Here is a 21,354-nt window from a genome sequence, read left to right as displayed (position 1 = left end):
CCAGTGACTGACACATTTTTAGATAGAACTAGGATACAGACTGACAAGCAAAATATCTATTAGATTTCACTGAACACAGCACACATCAACAGTACTTTCTGCAAAAATATGCTTCACCACTAATTCTTTTTCTATTGAGCAAGATGGTATCAATGTATCCATATATCGGTCCTACTTCCCATATGCTTCAGTAGACAGGAGCTATGCCAAACCATCTGGTATGTTCCATTCTCTACAACAGAATGCCCAACAGTTCCTTCATCAGAGTATCTAAGAAATAGCTACAATATGATTCTGTTACACTGGTCTCCCATATAGTTCTTTGTATAAAAGGATACATGTCAAGTATTCCAAGATGGTAATGTCCCAGATGTAGTCATAATAGGAGTCCATAGCATCATGGCTGGAAAGAATATTTCATTTTATACAACTGTAGGCACACAACAACAACAAACTACACAGTATGTTGTGGAAATATCAAAACTTTATTTACCTATTTTGCTCCTGAAGTGCTTTAAATGCAGTTTTATAATCTACTTCTCGAAGAAACTGGCATAAAATTGCTACCTGATAAAGAGAAAAATGTGCCAATATATAATAAGGAACTGGGGGGAAGGAGGCCTCTATCAGCATCTTTGAGAGTAGGGGATATATTTCAGCATAAGCTTTTGTGGATACTTTCATCAGATGCATGGAATGAGGCCTCTGTAAATACACATGTAAATAAACCGGCTGGAGGAAGGTGAGTGCGAAATGTAAAATATAAAACATTGTATTGATTACGAGGTGACAAATATCTTAATAATGGTTGTAAAGAGTAGTTAAACAGACAAAGGTGAGAAATAGTTTGCATACAAGCATAGCCAAGCAGATAAAGACATACATGGTGGAAAGGTCTTTGTCTAGCATATGCACACCTCAGGTCACAAAGAAGCTCCTTTTTACAGAGCCTTTTTCTGCTTCCAATGAAACTTATCCTCCTTGTCCTCTGCTAACTGGAAGATTTTTACACCATCAGCATTGGGAGGTTGGTGAGAGAGGGCTAGAGAAAGCCTTTTAGTGTTGGGTTGCAACAGTGTTTCTAGAGTAAATAATACAATAGATCCAGATGCCAAAATGAAAATCATAAGAATAGTGGAGGCTGGTGAAAGAAAACAAAATCATCCCTGGATACATCTTGTGAGAAGCTTTCACGAGATCTCTTGAAGGTTCAAGTTTTTTATTTACATATGAAAAGTTCACCTGAGCTGGTTGTTTCATTTCACATGTGCCCATTGTTAGTTTTGGATAAAAACTTTGCTGAAATATGTGAAGTGTGTGTGTTACAAGAACCTACTCCTATTACTTCTATCTATGGTACCAAATTTTCTCTGAAAGAAGTAATGTCTAGGAACACAGCTACTTTGTTAGCTGAAGTATATAGGAGCCCTCGTGGTGCAGTGGTTAAATGCTGGTACTGTAGCCACAGGTTGTGAGTTTGGTCCCAGGGCTCCAAGGTCCACTCAGCCTTTCATAGGTTGGTAAAATGAGTAACTAGGTTGTTGGGGGCAATTGGCTTACAGATTATAAACCACTTATAAGGATGGTTCACTATTAAGCAGTATAGAAATGTAAATGCTATTGCTATTGCTACCACCACACTGTTATAGATACACACAGTAAACTATTGCCATAAAACAGGATAAGTCCTTTTGTTACATATGTAGCTGTGCTGAAAACATGTTTTAATATATGCAGTATACCAAGACTATTTGCCGAAACACAACTCTGCCACCATAGTATCATGAATAGAGGAACCCAAACAATTATCTATAACACACTGAAGAAAAAGGCAGTACAAGTTTGGTTTTTGCTTTAGTGAACTTATTTTGAAATTTCTTTTTATGTGCAGGAGTAAGCTATCATAGCACTGGATATAAACGCATATATTCTTACCTGTGTATGGCAGTTGAGTAGAGAACAACACTTTATCATTCGTTTTATCACCTAAAGAGGGAGAGATAGGTTACATATTAAACAAGCCTACAAGGTATCCAAAGTAGATGAGAGAGCTACCCAATATTCAGGATATAACTCATGCCTCTGGTCTGTGGCTTTACCTCTGCCAAAAAAGGAACATAGAACAATTTATATAGTAACCACCAATCATGTGTTCACAGCATACAGACTTCTGATTTGCCTAGACACTGGCGCCTTACAGACGGGCCTAAGCGGCGCCGTCGTTGCACCAGGAATACGTGCGAGGGGCGGCGCTTCCGGACGCGCCTTGCCCCTCGCGCGTATTCCGTACGGCAAGATGATGGCGCCCTATACAGATGGGCGCGGCCATCTTGACGTAACGGACGCACAGCGTCCGGATGTCTAAACCCGGAAGAGACGTCGCGAGCGCACGCTTTGGCACTTGCGATGTCTCTTCCGGGTTGCCGGAAGGAGCGCGATTTTCGCGCTCCTTTTTTACAGCGCGGGGGAGTCGCGCGGTTTGGCTGCAGTGGCTTCCCTGCGCTGCAACCGGCAGCGGCCCAAGACCGCCTCTTTTGGGCGGTCTGTAACGGGCCTTAGAACTCTTTATTCTGGAGCTGTCAGAAATCCAGAAAAGTCATTTGTATTACATCTCAGGTAATATGCTCATCTGCCCTTGTTACTGGAAATGAAAAGGACAAAACAATAAAGCAGGGATCAGGAACATGTGATGCTCCACATGTTGAACTGCAACTCCCATGATCCTAGACACACAACCAATGGCAAAGAATCATAAGAGCAGCAATGCAATGCAGTTAACATGTGGAGACCCATTTCACCTTTAATATAATGAAGAATTTCATTTTTTAAAAAATAACTGAATGCAAGACTTAAAATACATTTAGGTGCACAGTAGAGAAATACGGACTGCAAGTTTTTTTGGTCTAGTACTCGACTGCAAAGCTATTTCATGATTTTTCTCCTCAACAATGAACGACCTTGCCTGACAGAGCAGAACAACAGTGTCATGCTTAATATGGATCTAAATTGGAAGTTTCTTTTCCCCTGTTCAAATAGTAGTAACTGAATATTTCATGAGAGATGCAGCTTATTCAGGCACCAGTGACCAATCTGCAGGCAACACAACTCTGCCATCCATGGGCATTCCCTCTCTCCATAGGGACACTTTCAGTTAATAATTCAGAATATATTTAAGACTTTAAAACCCACTTTTATATTGATCATGAGAATATATTTAAAACTTAAAAAAAAAACATCTATATTGATCATTTAGGTGATTTGTGGCCTGACATGTTCCAAGGACTCCATCTGGGCAACATAATACTAATTATTCTACCCACTCCTAGACAACTTCTAAAGACATTCAAAAGCATCTGTGGCTCCTCAGAAGTTGTTGAGCATCAGCCTTAGCTGGCCAAAGGTGAAGTTAGATGGCAGGAGCAGGTTATTAACTTCTGACAGCCCAAGTTCCCTCATCCTCCCCACCTCTGACACAGAGGCTTAGGAAACTCTGCACAAGAGAACTGTAAAGTTGAGGGGTAAGTGCCAATAATGTTTTTCACATATCTAATTTGCATAGACGGTGCCTTTATCTGACTCATCTTAAAAGATTCTGGCAAGTCTTCAAGCAATCAGTGCATTTTACTTACGGCTCACGGCACTGCCACAGATGAGAGGAAACCACATATTAAAATATTTAGTAGGCCTGGAATTTTGAACTTGGACTGATGGGCTTCTCTATATTAAACCTATCTTGTCAAAATTTCTGTATTAGTTCCCTATTTTATAATTGGAGAACACAGTACAAACCTATACATCATTTACTGCCACATTACCAGAGAACTCACCTGATCAGTATAAACATCGGGTGGCACCATCTTAGTAAAGAAATCTGAGCACACAGCTCCTGCCTGAAGGTAGTAGCGAAGGGCAGCAGAATACTGATTAGTTGCTATATTGGAGAGACAAATAAAAGCAAAAGCATTTAATGTCAAGTTCAGTCAGGCCTAAATCCAATTGGGGTAGAATTCAAAGACCCAACTTGGTTAGTCTGGAATATCAGTATGGCAAGGGGTCTTGCAGCACCTTTGAGTTGTAGTATGAGTTTTAGTAGACTTGCTCTATGAAAATAGAGCGAGTCTATGAAAGCTCATGCTATACCTTTTTTTGTCTCAAAAGTGCTGCAAGATCTCTTTGCATACTAAATCCAACTTTTAGTCCCAAACAGAGTAGACCTACTGAATCAACAGAACTTTCAGAGACCTAAATCAACATGTATGTAACTACTTCGTTCAGTTACTATCTATCCCAAGAAAGGCAAGAGTAACTTAAATGAAGAGGCAAATAAGTTGCCTCTTTAGATAGGATTATTAAAGGATATTCCTTGATATGGTTATATCTAAAGAACAACAAAAAGGGGAGAATTCAGATCTTGTAACAGCCTTCTCTTGAGATTTTAAGGAAATCCATAAGATGCTATAGCACTGTTTTTTTAACAAACACATGAGAGGCTGCTACAAGATGTTTTCTACAGTTGATAACATTATGCACTGATTCATCTAAGAAAAGCATTTTAACTAAGAATGATGTTAAGAAAGGATAGGCAAAACTTGGGACAACTATTTTTTGTATTATAATTCCTAGAATTCCACAGCAAATGGTGTGGGAAGTTCTATGTCTTTTGTTAAAAAGTAACTTTTCCAAGTTGTATGGGGCAGAGATGATATGGTTTTAGAGCTCTTGATACAGAAGAGTCAACCAATAAATAGAAATCAGATGTGGGAACTAGGTTTGGAAATCAACTAAGAAAGTGATAGATTTTACTCACCGAAATAAATATCTGCCTGAATGATTAACCAGAAGTGATTGTTCGAATTTATAGTCAGTGCGTAGCTGACTAACTCTTTGACAGTAACAGAGACAGCTTCAAAATCCACTGATTGTAAGCTAGAAAGATAATGGTTTAAATAATTAGCCACTATATTTAAATTTAAAATGTAGCTAAAAACCTGAAGTCATCAAACATGATAGAAACAATTTTTCTTGGGGATGTTTGGCACAATCATGCAGGAGGAGATCAACAAGAACCACGGAGGCTGCAACTATGTGGCAGGACTGGCAAAAGGTTTTTCAGTTTTGCCTTCTCCCATCAATGAGGTGAAGGAAATATATTAATCTGAGGAGTATCTATTTCTAGCAGTCTATCCAAGAAGAGAAAGGGTTCTTTCTTCATCCATTTCTCCCATTTCCCCCATCAATATTGTCAGAAAAGATTCAGAATTCTTTACCCAAACACCTCATCACTCTCTCTCTCTCTCTCTCTCTCACACACACACCCTATTTCCCCAGTACACCAATTAACCTTCCCTCTTGTATGCACAGATGGAGTGATTTAAAGCAGTACACTTAGGTACTATCATGCACCTTCTGAGGAACCCAGGACCAAGAAACATGCCCCTATCCAATGCTGTCACAGTTGTGTCCACAGAAGCAGGTTGTGATGGGAGCAGCACAATCCCCTCTTCCTCCTGCACTTTTCCACATGCCCGAAGATGTTTAAAACAGGTTTTAAGAGGACTATGAGACTGTTCAGAGCAAATTATCAGCACTGGAGCAACTAGGAGGGAAGAGGGGCTGAATCTTGATGCTATCACTACTGCCATGTTGGATTTAGGGTGCAGTCTATATATATCTAGACAGACATATTTTTCTCTGGTACTGTAACTGAAGCGAGAAAAAATGTTCTTACTTAGGAATGGATGATGGCCAAATTGAAATATGTTCTGCTGTAATATCATTCACAATGTCTTCCTAGAAGAAGGAAAGATACCATAAATGAAATGTGTCAAGAGATGACAGATATCAAAACCAAAGTTTTATTATAAAGAGAAAAATACACTAACCCGAACATTATGAAGTTTCACAAACAAGGATAATATTGTTGTCAAAACCAGAGGTTCCTATAAGAATAAAGAAGAAATAAAAGATCACATAAAACATGGTTCATTTCAGCACTAGACACTTTCATGCTGCTTCCACAAATGTTTACAAACTACAAAAACTATTATTCCCTCTTCTAAAAATGTGACCTGTGTCCCCTTGCAATTTAAAATATAGCCCACTGCAGAAATAAAGTATTGCTTTTTCTGTGAAAAGATAAAACTGCAATCCTCTACAACCTTGTTAAGGAATCAGTCCAGAGAACTTAGCATGATTTCCTACTAAATTTTATTTTATTATTGTATTGTGTTTTACTGTATTGTATGTATGTAAGCTTATTTATAGGGAAACTCTTTCTGGGTGCAGGGACACACCTACAAGAGGGCAAAATGAGGGCACTGACACGCCAAATAAGAATTCTGTCCCAATAAAATTATCTTTCTGCTTACAAATTTCTAGCATTAAAGATAGTGAGACACTGAGAACTGTTCACATATAGAATTCTTACATTTGCAGTATTTGCATGCTCCTAGCAATTTTGCCAGCCTCTTTCCTTTCTATAATTGTATTCCTAAATGCTCAACTGATGTTTTAAGTTACTGCGGTGCTAGAGATTTGGCAAGTGAATGATATTTTAATGGGGGACATCATACTGAAATCATGGTGATATTTCCTGAAGCTCTAATATGTAGTGCACACAGTATTGTTGATGTAAACCTTCAAGTGGTTTCTGATTTATGGAGACCCTAAGGGTATCACAGGGTTTTCTTGGCAAGATTTGTTAAGACTTTGCCTTCCACTGAAGCTGAGAGAGTGTAACTTTCCCAAGAAAACCCAGTGGGTTTCCATGGCTGAGCAGGGATTCAAATCCTGGTTTCCAGAGTTGTAGTCCAATGCTCAAACAACTAAACCATGCTGGCTCTACGGTATGCAGTATACAGATGTGCATTTCTCACTGTCTGATTTCAATTTTTCTCTCTCTATCAATTTAACAATAAAGCAGGAGTAATAACAAACAACCCACATAAACAAAAAAGGCGGTCAGTTTGAGAAAAGGTTCTTTTAAAAAATCGAGTCAAAAGTCCATCAGCTCCCAAGCCCACAGAAATAACAATATATGTGGCTCGTTTATTGATGTGTATCAAATTTAGTTCAGAATCTACCCGGAATCTAATGAAGTAATGTAAACCAATAATGAATTGGCAACACCTCCTCTGCATAATGTATCTTTTCTTTCAATTCTGTGCAAAAATAATCTGTTTTTATTATAAAAATGGTGCATTCTAGCATAACATTTTCCTACAAAACAATAAAGAATACTGACATTTCATGCTTCAGTCCTTTTCAGAACCTTTAACACCAAAACTCACCCTCAGCTTTTTAATAAAAGATAGCAGTTCACTCCTGGAAAAAAAAAAGAGAAAGGACGTCTTTGTATATTATTAAATAATTTTCAGTGTTTATACAATTGTAACAGGAACAACAATGCACAATATACATCTAATTGATGGAAATGAAATTCCTATATTTAAGCAGGATCCACTGATAGAGTGTGTGTGTGTGTGTGTGCGTGCGCGTGCGCTATTTTACAGACTTTTGCAAGTATCCAACTCTTTTTCCCTTATGTAGCAATTTCTCATTTAATTGGATGGAGCAAAGTTCTGATTAATCCAAATAATGGCTGTAGAAATCTCAGTATTCAAGGATGTTTACTTTGTCTTTATCATATAACAAGCAAACTATAGAAACTTACCTGTACATAATGCCTAATGTTGATTCTCTCTGTTTTATTAAACTCACTCTGCCATCATTCCCTCGTTTATGTTGGTTGGATATACTGCAGATCTGTACAACAACCTCCCAGAGGTCTTTAGCTGCCCGTCTACTTTCTTTTGGTCCAGGGAGATCTTTACATGTGGCCGCCAACAGCTGTCCTAACTGAGCAAAACACACCACAGAGAATAAAGAACAGCTTTCAAGACACAGTACTTCCTGCTGTAACAGGAAATTGGTTAGAACTAAGAAATCAAATTTGATGACAAAATTCTAAGCTACAATCCAGAGACCTACTTCAGGAGAGTCCCCCAAAACATTTACATGGCCAAGGATTTTTTTTTTTTAAAAAATCTTTATTGGAAAACAGACACACTACATGCGAGGTACATAGCATTATTAATGTAACTCTCTGAATTATGGCCTCTCTGATAATAGCTGGGGACTTTTCTAAGATGGATCTAATTACAGACCTTCATTCTTAATGGAGGTACAGATGACCGAAAGCAGACTCCAAGCAAAATAAAAATCTTAACATTCTATCAAAATAAGATTTAATGTGGTACCCTGAATCTCAAGGTTATTTTTTTTTACAACCATTAGTATGTTACTTTTACTTAGCTGTGTTTCAAATCTGATACATCTTGCAAATGTTGTACAGTAATTTTCTTTCCGAATTTTAGTGTGACAAGCCAGAATCCTGTATGGGGTTTACGGATGCATAAGTACCTTAATTATGATGCTATGCAGTGAACTCTGGCACAACCCACATCCACACTTACCAGAAAGCAGCCACTAGAATCGATGGGAGTCTGTTCCTATTACTCAGGAAGCAGCTGGTTGTTGTTTCCGGCACTTCATATGAGCAGTCTCTGGTGCAACAAGCAAACAAGACCCCTGTCGCGATTGCCCCTCATGCAATGGGGATGGGATCTTCAGTCAGTTGCTTCCCAATTTACAGGGGAACAAACCCTTATCACTTGCAGTGGCTTCTTCCTGGTAAGTGGGAGCTAAGGACTTTCATGATCCTTACACAGCCACTGAACTAGGGGCTATGTAGGGAACATGAATACATAACACTGCATGATGCTGGGTTATGCATTTGTAACTGCCTTAGAGGATTCTGGTCATTATTTCTTTTTTGTGGTTCTGTAAGAGGCAAAAGTATATGACTGATGCAATTTTTCGAATACTTCTAGATGTGTTAATTTCACACATTAATTCCATTTTTGCTCATTACAGTACTTACATTTCTCTAATCTGTTAATGAATATTTACAGAGTACAAAAACTGCTATGCCCTCTTTTAACAATGTTTTCTTTCTGTGTCTCCTTGCAATTTAAAACATAGCCCATTGCAGAAATAAAAACTGTTGCTTTTTCTGTTAAAAGATAGACTACAGTCCTCTACAACCTTGTTCAGGAATCAGTCCACTGAACTCAGCATGATTTCCTACCAAGTTTTATTACTGTACGGCGTTGTTATAAGACTTGATCTTACTGTGTAATGTGTATTTCATTTCATGTTGTAAACTTTCCTGTTATAAAAACAACTACAAACATTACTGGTGAATATCTAGTTATGAATCCAAACATTTCAATTAGGCAGAGGGGCCAGAAATAGGAGAATCTAAAAATACAGACTGGAAAAAAATATTACAGATAAACTATGGCTTGGTATAAATGGGTGCTTTGTGGCATGCCGGCGGCGATTTTAGGGTTTGGGAGCATGTAGCAACCACATGCTCCCGAACCCTAATATGTTTGGGTGGCATCATCTTGAGCACCACATACGGTGTGCACATCCATAACGTGACTTGTGCGACACGTCTAAACAGCGCGGCACACAAGACACCTCACCGCAACGTCCCAGGGTGCAAATGGCACCTTGGCGGCGTCATGGGAAGGAGCTCCATTTTGGGGTGGATCATTGTTGCAGACATGTAGTTGTCACGGCAACGATCTGGAGGAGAAAGGGGCGGCCAGAGGGCCTAAGTTTTATAAAAGGTTGTATTTGAATAGTGCAGAAAGAAGTGTACACAGAGTTTTAAATTCTCATTTCAAATGGATTGAGTGTCAATTCTGAAACATACCTTAACATATGGATTATTCTGAACCAGAGGAAGAGGAACTTGCATGGTTAAGTACTCATTCTCCCTCCAATTTAACAAAAAGGCAACACATTCCTCTGCAACAACTTGCCGAAAAGGAACATCTAGAAGGTAATTTTAGAGTAATCAGACATTTCAGAACAAACATAAAATATAAGATTCAGTGAAGATATGGGCAGAGTTCAAGATCATGGATCTACTTTGTATGTGTATGTTGCTTTTTTAAAATTATCAGAGGCCACAATGAAAATGGAATAAGTTGTTTTAGATGTAAAATGCTAGTTAACCTAAGTGGAAAAATGATCTACTGGGATTCAAGGTCACAGATTGGGGTGGACAGAACTATGTACCTCTATATCTCAATAATGATTGGAGATTCTATAAAACTGACTAAAAGAGCTATATAAAGGGCTGATGAAATGAAACCAATTAAATGACCCGAGTAACCAAATGCAGATGCCTGGATATTTAGCAATGGACACTGACACTTGGAAATAAGGATCTGACAGAAAGCCAGCCATGACAAGTTATTTATTAGCCTTTTCTTGTATTTTTATTTGCTATTGCAAAATGTACTGGGATTCAAAAACCTTGTCAAGTTACTTCATGGGGTCACCATAAGTTGACAGGCAACTTGAAGACATATACACATACAAACATATCAAAATAATGCTAACACTAAGCTCTCTAATATGTTATTATAGTTAATCTCCTACAATTTTTGCAGGAGTCTCATACTATAGAAGTATAGAAGTCTTGCCAAGCATTCTTACCAGGGAGCCTCATTTCTAAGTATCCCCGAACTCTGCTAATTAGGTCAGAGGGAGGACGGTCTCCTGAAAGGCCTACTCCTGCTTCATGGGTATAAATGTCCAGAAGTAGCATCTCATTCAGCATGACTTGGCGAAGCTTTGGAGAAAACTCTGTCACAAGTTCAAGGCATGCAGCAAAAAGCTGTTTTGCATGAACAAAATTCTGTGATAAAAGAAAAGGTGAGGACTTTGTCTGATTTTCTGTTACAAAACTTGAATTTGAAAAAAAGATTAGTAGTATTAGTGTACTAAAGCAGTCCTGAGGTACCTTAAAATCAACAAATTTATGTTTATCAAACTTTACAATTCAATTGAATCAGAGTCTTTAGGGGTAAAGACTGCTGCCCTTATTAAAAGACGAGAAGGTTTAATTCACCTCAGTTCTTATGCCTTTCGTACTTGATCCTAGATTTTGTGTATGTGCTTTTAAATATATATTCTTGTGTGACACACTAACATTTTAAATGTAAAAAAAGGAATTATCATTAGAAAGTTACTGTACTAGTTACATTCAAGAAGGTTATTAAAGAGTCTTCATAGTAGATAGGTAACTGTTTCCTCACCTTAACTGTACTGCAATGTAGCCCCTTTGCCATCAGGATGTAGACCAAATCTCTGGTCAAATTATCTTTAATTCCTAGGATAACATTGCCATAAACATTTGGTACTTCCCACTAAAAAAATAAAATAAATAAAAATAAAAACATACTCATTGCTAACTGTGATATATTCTACACTTAAAGTACTTAATTGAAAATAAGACTACCTTGTTAGAAACTGTCCAGAATTGGCGTTCTGATGTCATGCCATGCAATTCAATTAAGATCTGGCGGATTCTCCAAGGATCCACTGATAATATGAGCTGGTGTTCCAGCTGACCAATATTCACACTTGCTGAAGCTGGAAGAAAATTGTTCACATTTGTAACAAGGAATTTATATAAGAGTACAGTTAAATAGAGAGCCAGCATGATGTAAGGGTCTCAGTGTTGGAGTAGGGCACTGAGAGGCAAGGGTTTGAATTCTCGTTTGGCCATGGTGACAAGGGACATATCACATTGTCTATGTTTTAAAAGAAGGCAAGGGCAAACCTCCAATGAATGAATTCTTCCAATAAAATACTGTGATAGGTTTCCTTGGGGTCAGCGTAAGTCAGAAATTACTTGAAGGCACACAATAATAACAGTTAAACCAAAATGACTAACTGGAAACAATGGACAAGAAAAAACCAACATTAAAAAAAAATTAAAAAGAGAGTTACCTGGAATATCATAAAATGAAGTTATGGGCTTAGTGCCCAAATTGACTCGAGGCGACCTTTTCCTCATTTGATCAATGAGCAATTTTCGTTCATCATCTTTCAGTAATGCTATGAAGAGCTCATGGGAAGATATCATGAAGACAAGCTGGAGATCTTCCAAGCCTAAGCACAGATTCCTGCATAAAATCGAAGGAGGTCAAGCAAAGACTAGTGTGAAGAGAAACTTTTATGCAGTTTGTTGTGTCATGACAGCAACAGCATTGGAAAATTAAAGATTACTTGAACAAGGCGATACCCACTGGTCATTGCAAATAACAGATCATACCAGATGTACAGCTGATCTAGTTAAGTAGGATGCTCTAAGGATACAATACTGGACAATCTGGTCTCTCCTATAGCAATAGGCTAAGGAAATTAGTAGGCCTGACCTACAATGAGCTTTTCAATCATGCAGCTAGAGTGGACTATAAAACTGAATAATGTGTTAAATAACAGGGTATTTAGCTTGAAGAAACTTTACCAAAAGACAGGATTCTCCTCAAAAGTTATGACCTCATTTTGAAAGAAGTGCAACCAATGGTCAACACAGATCCAGCAAGATTGAAAAGGGGAGAGGATTGAAACATTAGGGCTATTTGATTTATGCACTTTCTTTCCACTGTGCTACATCTCTCATGTGGTTGGCTTTTCCCTAGTGACACTGTTATAACATGATCTGATCTATTTCTCAGTAATGACATGTTTTAGACCAGAATGACAACATTACTCTCATGTATTTAACAAGTAGTACAAGCACTCTCTTATTACATACTTACTTCAGAAAATAGGCCATTTTCCTTTTTGAAGATTCTGAAGCCGTTTCTACATGTATTGATTTTGAACATACCTAAAAAGTGAAAATAATGAACAAATGGGGTCAAGCAGACAGGCAGGAAAGAGCGGCCTGAATCTGCTTCTTCCAAGAGCAGGCCAAGACCCTGCTGACTGCACCACCTACTCCAAAGGTGGCCCACATGCACAAGCCATGACTTCACAGCACGATGTCAAGACGTGCTGTTTGGTTTTTGTTTTACTTTTGCCCCAACTATCCATGCACATTGTCGCGCAAACACACCACCAGTGACTGCCTCTTGCCTAGATCAATCCCATTGGATGGCCACCCCCTTTGATTGTGCAGTCGCACATGTGAACCTTCACTGGACACTGGAACAGAGGTGTGCCCAGTAAAACACTGGCAATGCACAATCATGTCCCCCTTACATGTCCCATTCATCCCATGCCTCGTCTTCAACTGTTCCGTTTGTGTATGCTGTATTATAGCCATTGGGGGTGTCACACTTACCCATTTTTGCACTACCGCCCCAACCACCAGCTCCATCCTTTTAAAATGCACACCTGCACCTGCACATTTATATGGCACTTTAGGATTAGGGTTAGGAAGGAACAGTTTCTTGCTTTTAGTCCAGTTTTTCCTCTTTTAGTGTGGCTGCAGCACAGTTTCTGGCTGCTTTGGGAGCGTGCATCATCTAAATGCCATGCCTCCAAAGCAGCCTCAAATGCTTCTTTTGGCCTGTCTGAGGTCTAAATGACCTTCACAAGAAAACAGAGACCATTTTGTGGAAGTTTTTGTTTGTTTGCTTATTGCATATAGCAACTACAATAATGTGGCTTTCCTTTCTCTGAAAGAAAAATCTTGATATTCCATCCCCCAAATATTGGAGATAAGAGTAATAAAAGATAGCATGCTATCCAAGAGAGGAAAGTGCCATGCCACTGTAGTAAAATCTACACAAATTGTTAACTATGGAAAATACAGACTTGAGATGCAGTTATCAGTTTATGAAAACAACACCTCCACATGACTACAGCCATTGCACACTCCTCAATGTAGGCCACTACGGCCTCATTCATACTGGCATAAAAGACCTGGAAGGAACTGGGTTGATTCGGATGCCCCTCCCCCGAATCGCTCCGTTAGCAAGTGCCCACTACAAATTTTAAATCGAATGCATTCTGTGTCTGCTGGCGAGGTGGCCGCTGTCAATCAAGTGATCGTCATGGTGACATTTTGAAGGGCATCGGAAAGTGTCCTCCCCCTCCTCCCTTTTTTTAAAGAGCCAGGCACAGGGTCAATTTTTTATAAACCTGTGGGCATTTGGGTCAGATCTGCCCCTGTTCCAGGCAAAGGATGGAATTGTCATGCATTTTTTTATGCTTTTAAAAGCAACATTTGTAGCTTTCCCTTTGCTTCCCTTGCTGTATCTGCTCAAGAAGACAAATCATGTGCATATTTGCTCAAAAAAAATTGTTAAAATTTTGATTGTAAGTGAGGTCTTTTGCAACATTTGTAGCTTCCCCCTCTGCTGTAAGCCAGGAGATCCAAGGATATAAACTGCAAGCCTGGCTCTATCTGCCTCTGGAACACAAACAATGTGCATATTTGCTCAAAAAAAATTGTTAAAAAATGTAACATTGATTGTTTGCAACATTTGTAGCTTCCCCCTCTGCTGTAAGCAAGGAGATCCAAGGATATAAACTGCAAGCCTGGCTCTATCTGCCTCTGGAATACAAACAATTCGCATATTTGCTCAAAAAAAATTGTTTAAATTTGAAAAGGGGGGGAGTTGCCTGATGTGGGCTCCATTCGTGACCTGAACTTTTTCCTCCTGCAAGGGAAGGAATGCCCAGCGACAGAGGGCTGTGGGCAGGGGATGCAGGGAAAAGAGGCTCCTTCGGTAAAGAATGCCTTCCCTTGCTCCCTTCTTCCCAGGGCTCTTTCCTCCTCCCCCTCCCCTCCAATGAGGGGAGGAAATGCCTTGCCCTTTGCCCACCCTCTGACCTAAATCCCTCCCTCAATTTGCCTCGATCGTGATCGGTGCCAAGTTCTCATTCCCAGAACCTGGGGTTTTCCAAAAGAAACGGTATTTGCGCCGATTTCAAAAACACCGCGCTAGGGGCCATTTACCACGGAACGGGTGTGCAAGCCTCAGATTCGCATGTGTGAGATTCGGGGTGAGTATGAACTTCATGTGCAAGAATCGCTTTGAAAACCGGTTTTTTTCGTAGTCTGAATGGCCCCTACATTTCCTTTTCATAGTGATAAAAACATTAATAATCATAGGAAAGATAATGTGACTCCATGTGATTTAGTCATACATTTCTCTCATTATGTAGAGTTTATTTTACTTGCTTGTTGTGGTATTTCTGAAGCAGCTGGTCATATATGTTTGATAATTCTAACAATACATTAAGATTTAAACAGTTATATCAAGGTAGCACCTAACTGAATTCTTGAACAAGTCAGTGATCTGTAAGTACTAACACAGGCAACATACATTTGAAAAACAGCTTTCTTAGGTCAGAGCCAACATTTTAAAATATATGATTTAAAAGGTATGTTAAGCTGGATAAGTTATATAAAGGAAGCATGATAAAAACACTGTTTAAAAATGGGTAAAGTGTTTATGTCTCAGATTAAGGAAAATTCCTTACCTCAAGGAGAAAGTCTATTTTTTCTTTGGTGGGCTTAAGAAATAGCTGATTAAACTTGACACCAACAGGTCGACCATACATTACATCACAAACACTGTTGCATGCACAAACTTTGAAACATATTTCATCCAGGACATCATTCCTATAAAAATAAAGATGCAGGTTTAAAGGGCACTGTGAGCAGCAGATAAAGGTCCCTAAAAGTGAAATATAATGCAGTGTTCTTTATATATCAGACTACCAACCAACTATATGGTTACTGTCATGTGGTTCACCAGTTTCTGGAAAAATCAAGGAATGAGGTTGTGAATATAGGTAGGAGAAGACAGAGGTTGTTGTCTATTGTAGATTTTGAGATTGAAAACAATGTGAAAAATGTATCTAAATAAAATAATAATGGGAAAAACAGCAATTATATACATTCTTTGAGACACATACACACACACAAAACTGAAGATGGTTTAATAAAACTGAAAATAGGTGTTTACAAAAAGCATCCAACACACTTACACACACTGTCAGAGCTATAAACACAGTATAGTATATAGTGTGTGTACACATGCATTGGATGCCTTTGATAAACACTAATTTGCAACAATTTTGTTAAATCAACTTCAGTCATCTCCATCCATCCATCCATCCTTTTGAGACACACACAGACACACATTCAGAACTACACAGTGTGAGTTTTAATTTTTTTTAGGTGCAGCATTGTTGTAAAGCTCCTCTTAAATGCATGGTCTAAACATAAGAACTGAACAATACGAATAACCCAACATCAGTTCCCTCTTTATATTTACCTTTGTACCTCCTAGGTAATCAGTTTCATGCCCCACTCTCCATATGCATTCATATCAGGTTTACACTAACTCTCTCTTGCCCCGAATAACTTAGGGGGGATACAGATGGGCGATTCCATGCCATCTGTTTTTGTCCCTCATTGGTGCCGCGTGGCACCAATGCACTCCCTAAAAAGGAACCACTCTAGGCGGCTTCTTTTTAGGGGTGTCATAATGGCATTTGCACACCATCACACTGCCACTTCCAGGAGTGCAGTTTGGGAGCTTGGACATCCGTGCGTCATCGTCGCACACCCTGTGTGGAGGGGGGCCCGGCCCGGCCCTACTGAACTCTAATTTTGGCCCCAGGCCAGCGCAAAGCACCAGTATATACAAGGCCTTAATTTTCTAAAAATGATTCTTCAAGGAAGCAGCATAAACTACATATTCTAAACACACACACACACACAGAGATAAACACAATTTTTAAAAGGAAATAGGTGAGTATCAAAAGCTTCCAATTCAATCCTAGTCTAAAGTGACATAAGATTTAAACATTTTGACACCACAGGAATTTTGATGGCCAGCTACCAGAGACTGTTCCCTTTGTGCTTGAAACACTGGTCTTACAACCAAAAGCAAACTAAAACTTTAAATAGTGTGCACTACATAGAATGCTAGACAAAATTATGAATGTTTTAAATTGTCAATTACTATTTCAAGATTGAATTGGAAGATACATAGAAAGACATTATTCAGAAAGTATACATTCTACCTGACTTTAACTATTAATTAAAAATAATATGTGCTTCTAAATTATTGTCCCATTCAGATTATATCTTACCCTTGTTGAGCTTTCTGGGAGAGCTCTCTTAGCACAGACTGCCTGAACTGAACAGGTAAAGTTGGAGTTCGGTTATCTTCAAGAAAAATCTTCACCAGCTCCTGGAATACATATGTAAGAAATATGTATCATTTTTATGGCAATATGGATAAAAGGACCTCAGTTTCACTTTCAAGAATGGGATGCAGCACCCTGAGAATTGGGCTCAACACAGATTAATCACAAATTAACACCTCTATTAACTCTCACAGGGTGACTGATGTTAAACTACCATTCTGATCTCAAAGACAGAATACAAATTGAATAAACAGTGAAGACAAACTGCCTGATGTTAACTGGCCAATGAAAACAACATATTAGAAAATCATTGATGAGGGTATGGTTAAAGTATAGGGGAAAATGGTGTCCTAAAGTTCCATTATGGGTGTCAACAAATGAAGCCATGTTTGGAAGAGAATGATATAAAAAGAATGAGTGGGTGACGTATGAAGAAATTACAAAGCAGGTGGAAGGAAAAAGAATAATGAAATTACAAGAAGACTTACAAATGGAAGGGATCTCTAGTAATTGGTTCGCCTATAGACAAATTAGAGAATGATTTTTGTTTGATATGAGAGAAGGAGGAATTGGCGAAGGAGATCCACAATTAGAGAAAATAGTTAAACATCCACAGAAACACATTTCAAAATTATATAAATTAATATTGGCATATGAACTGGAAACAGAAATGGTAAAAGAATTTATGATAAAATGGGCGAAAGACTTAAACGAACCAATCCAATTGGACCAGTGGGAGAGACTTTGGAGGGGAAAAATTAAACAAATTATAAGCGTTGATTTAAAAGAAAATATTTGTAAGTCCATGTATAGGTGGTACCTTACCCCTTATAGGTTGGCAAAAATGTTTAAACAAAATAAGAAAGTATGCTGGAAATGTAATAAAGATGTAGGCAGCTGCCTACATATACGGTGGAACTGCCCTATAGCTAAAAAATTTTGGAAGAATATACATAAAGAGATTAAGGAAATTTTTGGATTGAAGGAACGACCGACCGTTAAATTCTATCTCTTGAATATGATGGAAGATCAGAAGTGTGAAAAAAAGTATGGAAAAGTTCTACTCTTTGCTTTAGCTGCAGCAAGGAGTATTTTTGCTAAGAATTGGAAAAAAGAAGAATGTCCAGGAATTGATGAATGGAAATGGAAGATGTTAGACCTCTATGAGATGGATAAGTTGACATATTTGGTGAATGATAGATCTTTGGAAAAGTTTTATAAAGAATGGGAAATCTGGAAAGATTATTTGCAAAAGTTAAACAAGGATAAAATGTATACAGTTTTAGAAACTTAATAGGATAAAAAGGAAATAAGTTTGAATATTAAGTAATAGATACAATGTTGTTTTTTCTTTCTTTTTTTGTATTTTACTTTCTATAAATATATACATATGAATAATAATAGTTGTTATTATATAAGTTAGGATAAGGATATTTAGAGCCTGTAAGATGTAGATTTAATAGGAAAAAGTAATAGACGTTAATCTAGTCAGATGTGAAGAAAACGTATATTTAAGTAAAATTGAAGGAATCAATAGGAGCGATATGATTACTTAGAGTTCAGTAAGGAAAGATACTAAACAAAGATTGGAATAAGTCAGTAACCAAGGAAGTAACTAAGAACATATAAAATACTGAATATATATTGTATTTGATGAAATTTGGTATATGATTATACAGTTGGATATGTCTGATCTAATGTATATCTTTTTAAATATTTAATAAAAGAAAAAAGAAAAGAAAACAACATCAACTCACAACATTAAAATACTGTCTGAATTATGCCAATCTAGTTCAAGAACTTCAACAAATGTCAAGTACTTTTCCTAAAAATGTGTGTTAGGTATCAGCAAATTTAAGAACTCAACCACAATGCCTAGCACATTACTGGCAATCCTGAATATACCAGCACATTTATTAATGGTAAACTAGAGCACAAAGCACATGCCACACATCAACAATTATGTACAGTGGAGCCTTGGTGTCTGTGGGGGTTTGGGTCTGAGGTCATCCCGTGGATACCAAAATCTGTGGATGCTCAGGTCCCATTAAATACACTGACATAGTAAAATTATGTCCATAAAATAGGAAAATCAAGTTTGCATTTTTGAATTTGTATTCTTTAAAAATATTTTCAAGCTATGGATGGTTGAATCTGTGGATAAATAATCCATGGATATGGAGGGCTGACTGTATTTCAAATTCAACTAAGTTTTTCAATTATATATATCAAGGTAATTTTAACACAAAACTCAATAAAAATACCATATGCAGAAAATTCAAAGAGTAATGTATCTAAATCACTAAAGATAAAAGTAAAGGTATTCCCCGTTGACAAAACTATCAAGTCGTGTTCAATCATAGGGGATAGTGCTCATCTCCGGTACTAAGCCATAGAGCCAGTGTTGTCAGAGACTACTCTGTGACCATGTGGCCAGCATGACTGCACAGCACCTGGGCCTCCAACTTGCAATCTTGCAATCAACAGTCAGTGTCTTAACCACTTGAGCCACCGCATTCCCTTAGTGATTTAATAGCAATAGGAAGTACATTTCTATACCGCTTATCAGTGCATTTAAGCACTCTCTAGGTGGTTTACAATGTGTAAGCTAATTGCCCTGAACAAGCTGGGTACTCATTTAGCAACTCGGAAGGATGCCAGGCTGAGTCAACCCTAAGCCCCTGGCTGGTACTGAACCTCGTGATTGGTGAGTGAGTGGCTGCAGTACTCTGCGCCACCAGGGCTCCATTTAAGTCACTACTTCAAGTAATAATGTCTTTAAGTAGTAATTTAAGTCACTACTTTAAGTAATAATATATTTAAGGGATGAAGTATAAAACAGAGGTAAAATGATTATTTGCCAGTATTTACTTAATAATAATAATAATAATAATAATAAAATAATAATAATAAAAGTTTATTTTTATCCCACTTTTCCAACTTTTGATCAAAGCGGTACAGATTTAGATAAAAAATACATCAAGATAAAACAATTAAAACAGCATTTAAAAACAATCACAATAACAACAATAGGGTTGTTACAATAGTGGGGGGAATCCATAACATTGCAAGGTCATCGACAGAGGGGGTTAAACATAAAATGACATCTCATGGGGGGAAGGCTTGGGAGAAGAAAAAGGTCTTAAGATTCTTCTTAAAGAGATCTAAAGATGTGGTGGAGCGGAGCTTGTCTGGGAGATTATTCCATATTCTAGGGGCCGAGATAGAAAAGGCCCGTTGCGAGGTCCTCGCATAACGTGCCATTGGGAACTCCAGCAAGTTCTTCCCTGCTGACCTGAGTGTGCAGGGCGGATTATATGGGGATAGGGGGTCCTCCAAGTACCCTGGGCCCAAGCCATTTAGGGCTTTATAGGTCATTACCAGCACCTTGTATTGCGCCCGGAAGCAAATTGGCAGCAAATGGAGATCTTTCAAGATAGGTGTTATGTGGTCTGACCTGGAACACCCAGCGACCAGTCTCGCTGCCATATTTTGCACTAACTGTAGCTTCCGGGTTTGGTACAAGGGTTGCCCCATGTAGAGCGCATTGCAGAAATCCAATCGAGAGGTTACCAGAACATGTACTACAGTTTCAAGGTCCCTCCGGTCCAGGTAGGGGCGCAGCTGGCGTATCAGCCGAAGCTGATAACAAGCGCTCCTGACACTGCACATTTTGGAAGTGGTTTACCTGATAATTGCCAGATCTTAAGCAGCTATGGATTTGACTATAAGGAGTTGATGGAGATGAGGTATTGTCAGAGGGCGCAAGAACTCCACAGGCCTGACAGTAGCCAGCTAGCCTCTTTTCATCTATGATGCAGTGAAGTGATGTACCAATCTGAAAAACAACAACAACATCAGATTTCTATCAATGACTTTAAACAGTCCACTGTTTAAGAGAAACACTTCAGAGGCAGTATTAAGGGACAGAGTTTCAAATGGAATGTTATGTACACACATTATAATTCTACCTAGGATTATTACATGTTTGTATGGCTTTAGTTTTGCTGAACAAAAAAGAATGAGTAATCTGAGTGAATTCTTTGAAATGATGAAACTGGTGAATACATATTGGTACTGTAATAAGGTATTTTTCTATTTGAGCCTTTCACAATTCAGCCTGTTCACTACTACCTGGCTGAGTAGAACTCTCAGGTTGTACTGGCAAACCTCAGTTAACGAAGCACCTGACAAAGAAGTTCCTTTTGACAAAGTCCTTTTACAGGTCCAGCCCAGGCCCCTTTCTTGTCATCTTGTCTAGCTGAAAGTTACCTTTTTTTCTCAGCACTAGCAGAAAGACAAATAAAC

At 38.3% G+C, this 21,354-nt stretch overlaps 1 protein-coding gene across 3 annotated transcripts in view; it reads right to left on the bottom strand.

Annotated features, from left to right (window-relative positions):
* Positions 1-21,354, bottom strand: part of INTS8 (integrator complex subunit 8) — a 33,620-nt gene that overhangs the window by 1,596 nt on the left and 10,670 nt on the right. For all 3 annotated transcript variants that reach the window (XM_089517652.1, XM_089517653.1, XM_089517655.1), the window contains 18 exons: positions 20,735-20,884; positions 16,990-17,090; positions 15,367-15,508; positions 12,690-12,760; positions 11,875-12,050; positions 11,381-11,514; positions 11,178-11,288; positions 10,576-10,777; positions 9,785-9,906; positions 7,673-7,857; positions 7,290-7,323; positions 5,883-5,939; positions 5,729-5,790; positions 4,808-4,926; positions 3,828-3,931; positions 1,936-1,986; positions 494-567; positions 339-403 (listed from right to left, as the gene is read on the bottom strand). In XM_089517652.1, coding sequence (XP_089373778.1) covers positions 339-403; positions 494-567; positions 1,936-1,986; positions 3,828-3,931; positions 4,808-4,926; positions 5,729-5,790; positions 5,883-5,939; positions 7,290-7,323; positions 7,673-7,857; positions 9,785-9,906; positions 10,576-10,777; positions 11,178-11,288; positions 11,381-11,514; positions 11,875-12,050; positions 12,690-12,760; positions 15,367-15,508; positions 16,990-17,090; positions 20,735-20,884 — 1,960 coding nt within the window. The remainder of the gene's footprint in view (positions 1-338; positions 404-493; positions 568-1,935; positions 1,987-3,827; positions 3,932-4,807; positions 4,927-5,728; positions 5,791-5,882; positions 5,940-7,289; positions 7,324-7,672; positions 7,858-9,784; positions 9,907-10,575; positions 10,778-11,177; positions 11,289-11,380; positions 11,515-11,874; positions 12,051-12,689; positions 12,761-15,366; positions 15,509-16,989; positions 17,091-20,734; positions 20,885-21,354) is intronic.

This window comes from Sceloporus occidentalis, unplaced genomic scaffold (assembly GCF_023333645.1).
Source record: "Sceloporus occidentalis isolate IW3139 unplaced genomic scaffold, rSceOcc1.0.p SCAF_3, whole genome shotgun sequence".
Lineage (NCBI taxonomy): Eukaryota > Metazoa > Chordata > Lepidosauria > Squamata > Phrynosomatidae > Sceloporus > Sceloporus occidentalis.
This window is presented reverse-complemented; position numbering and strand designations above follow the sequence as displayed.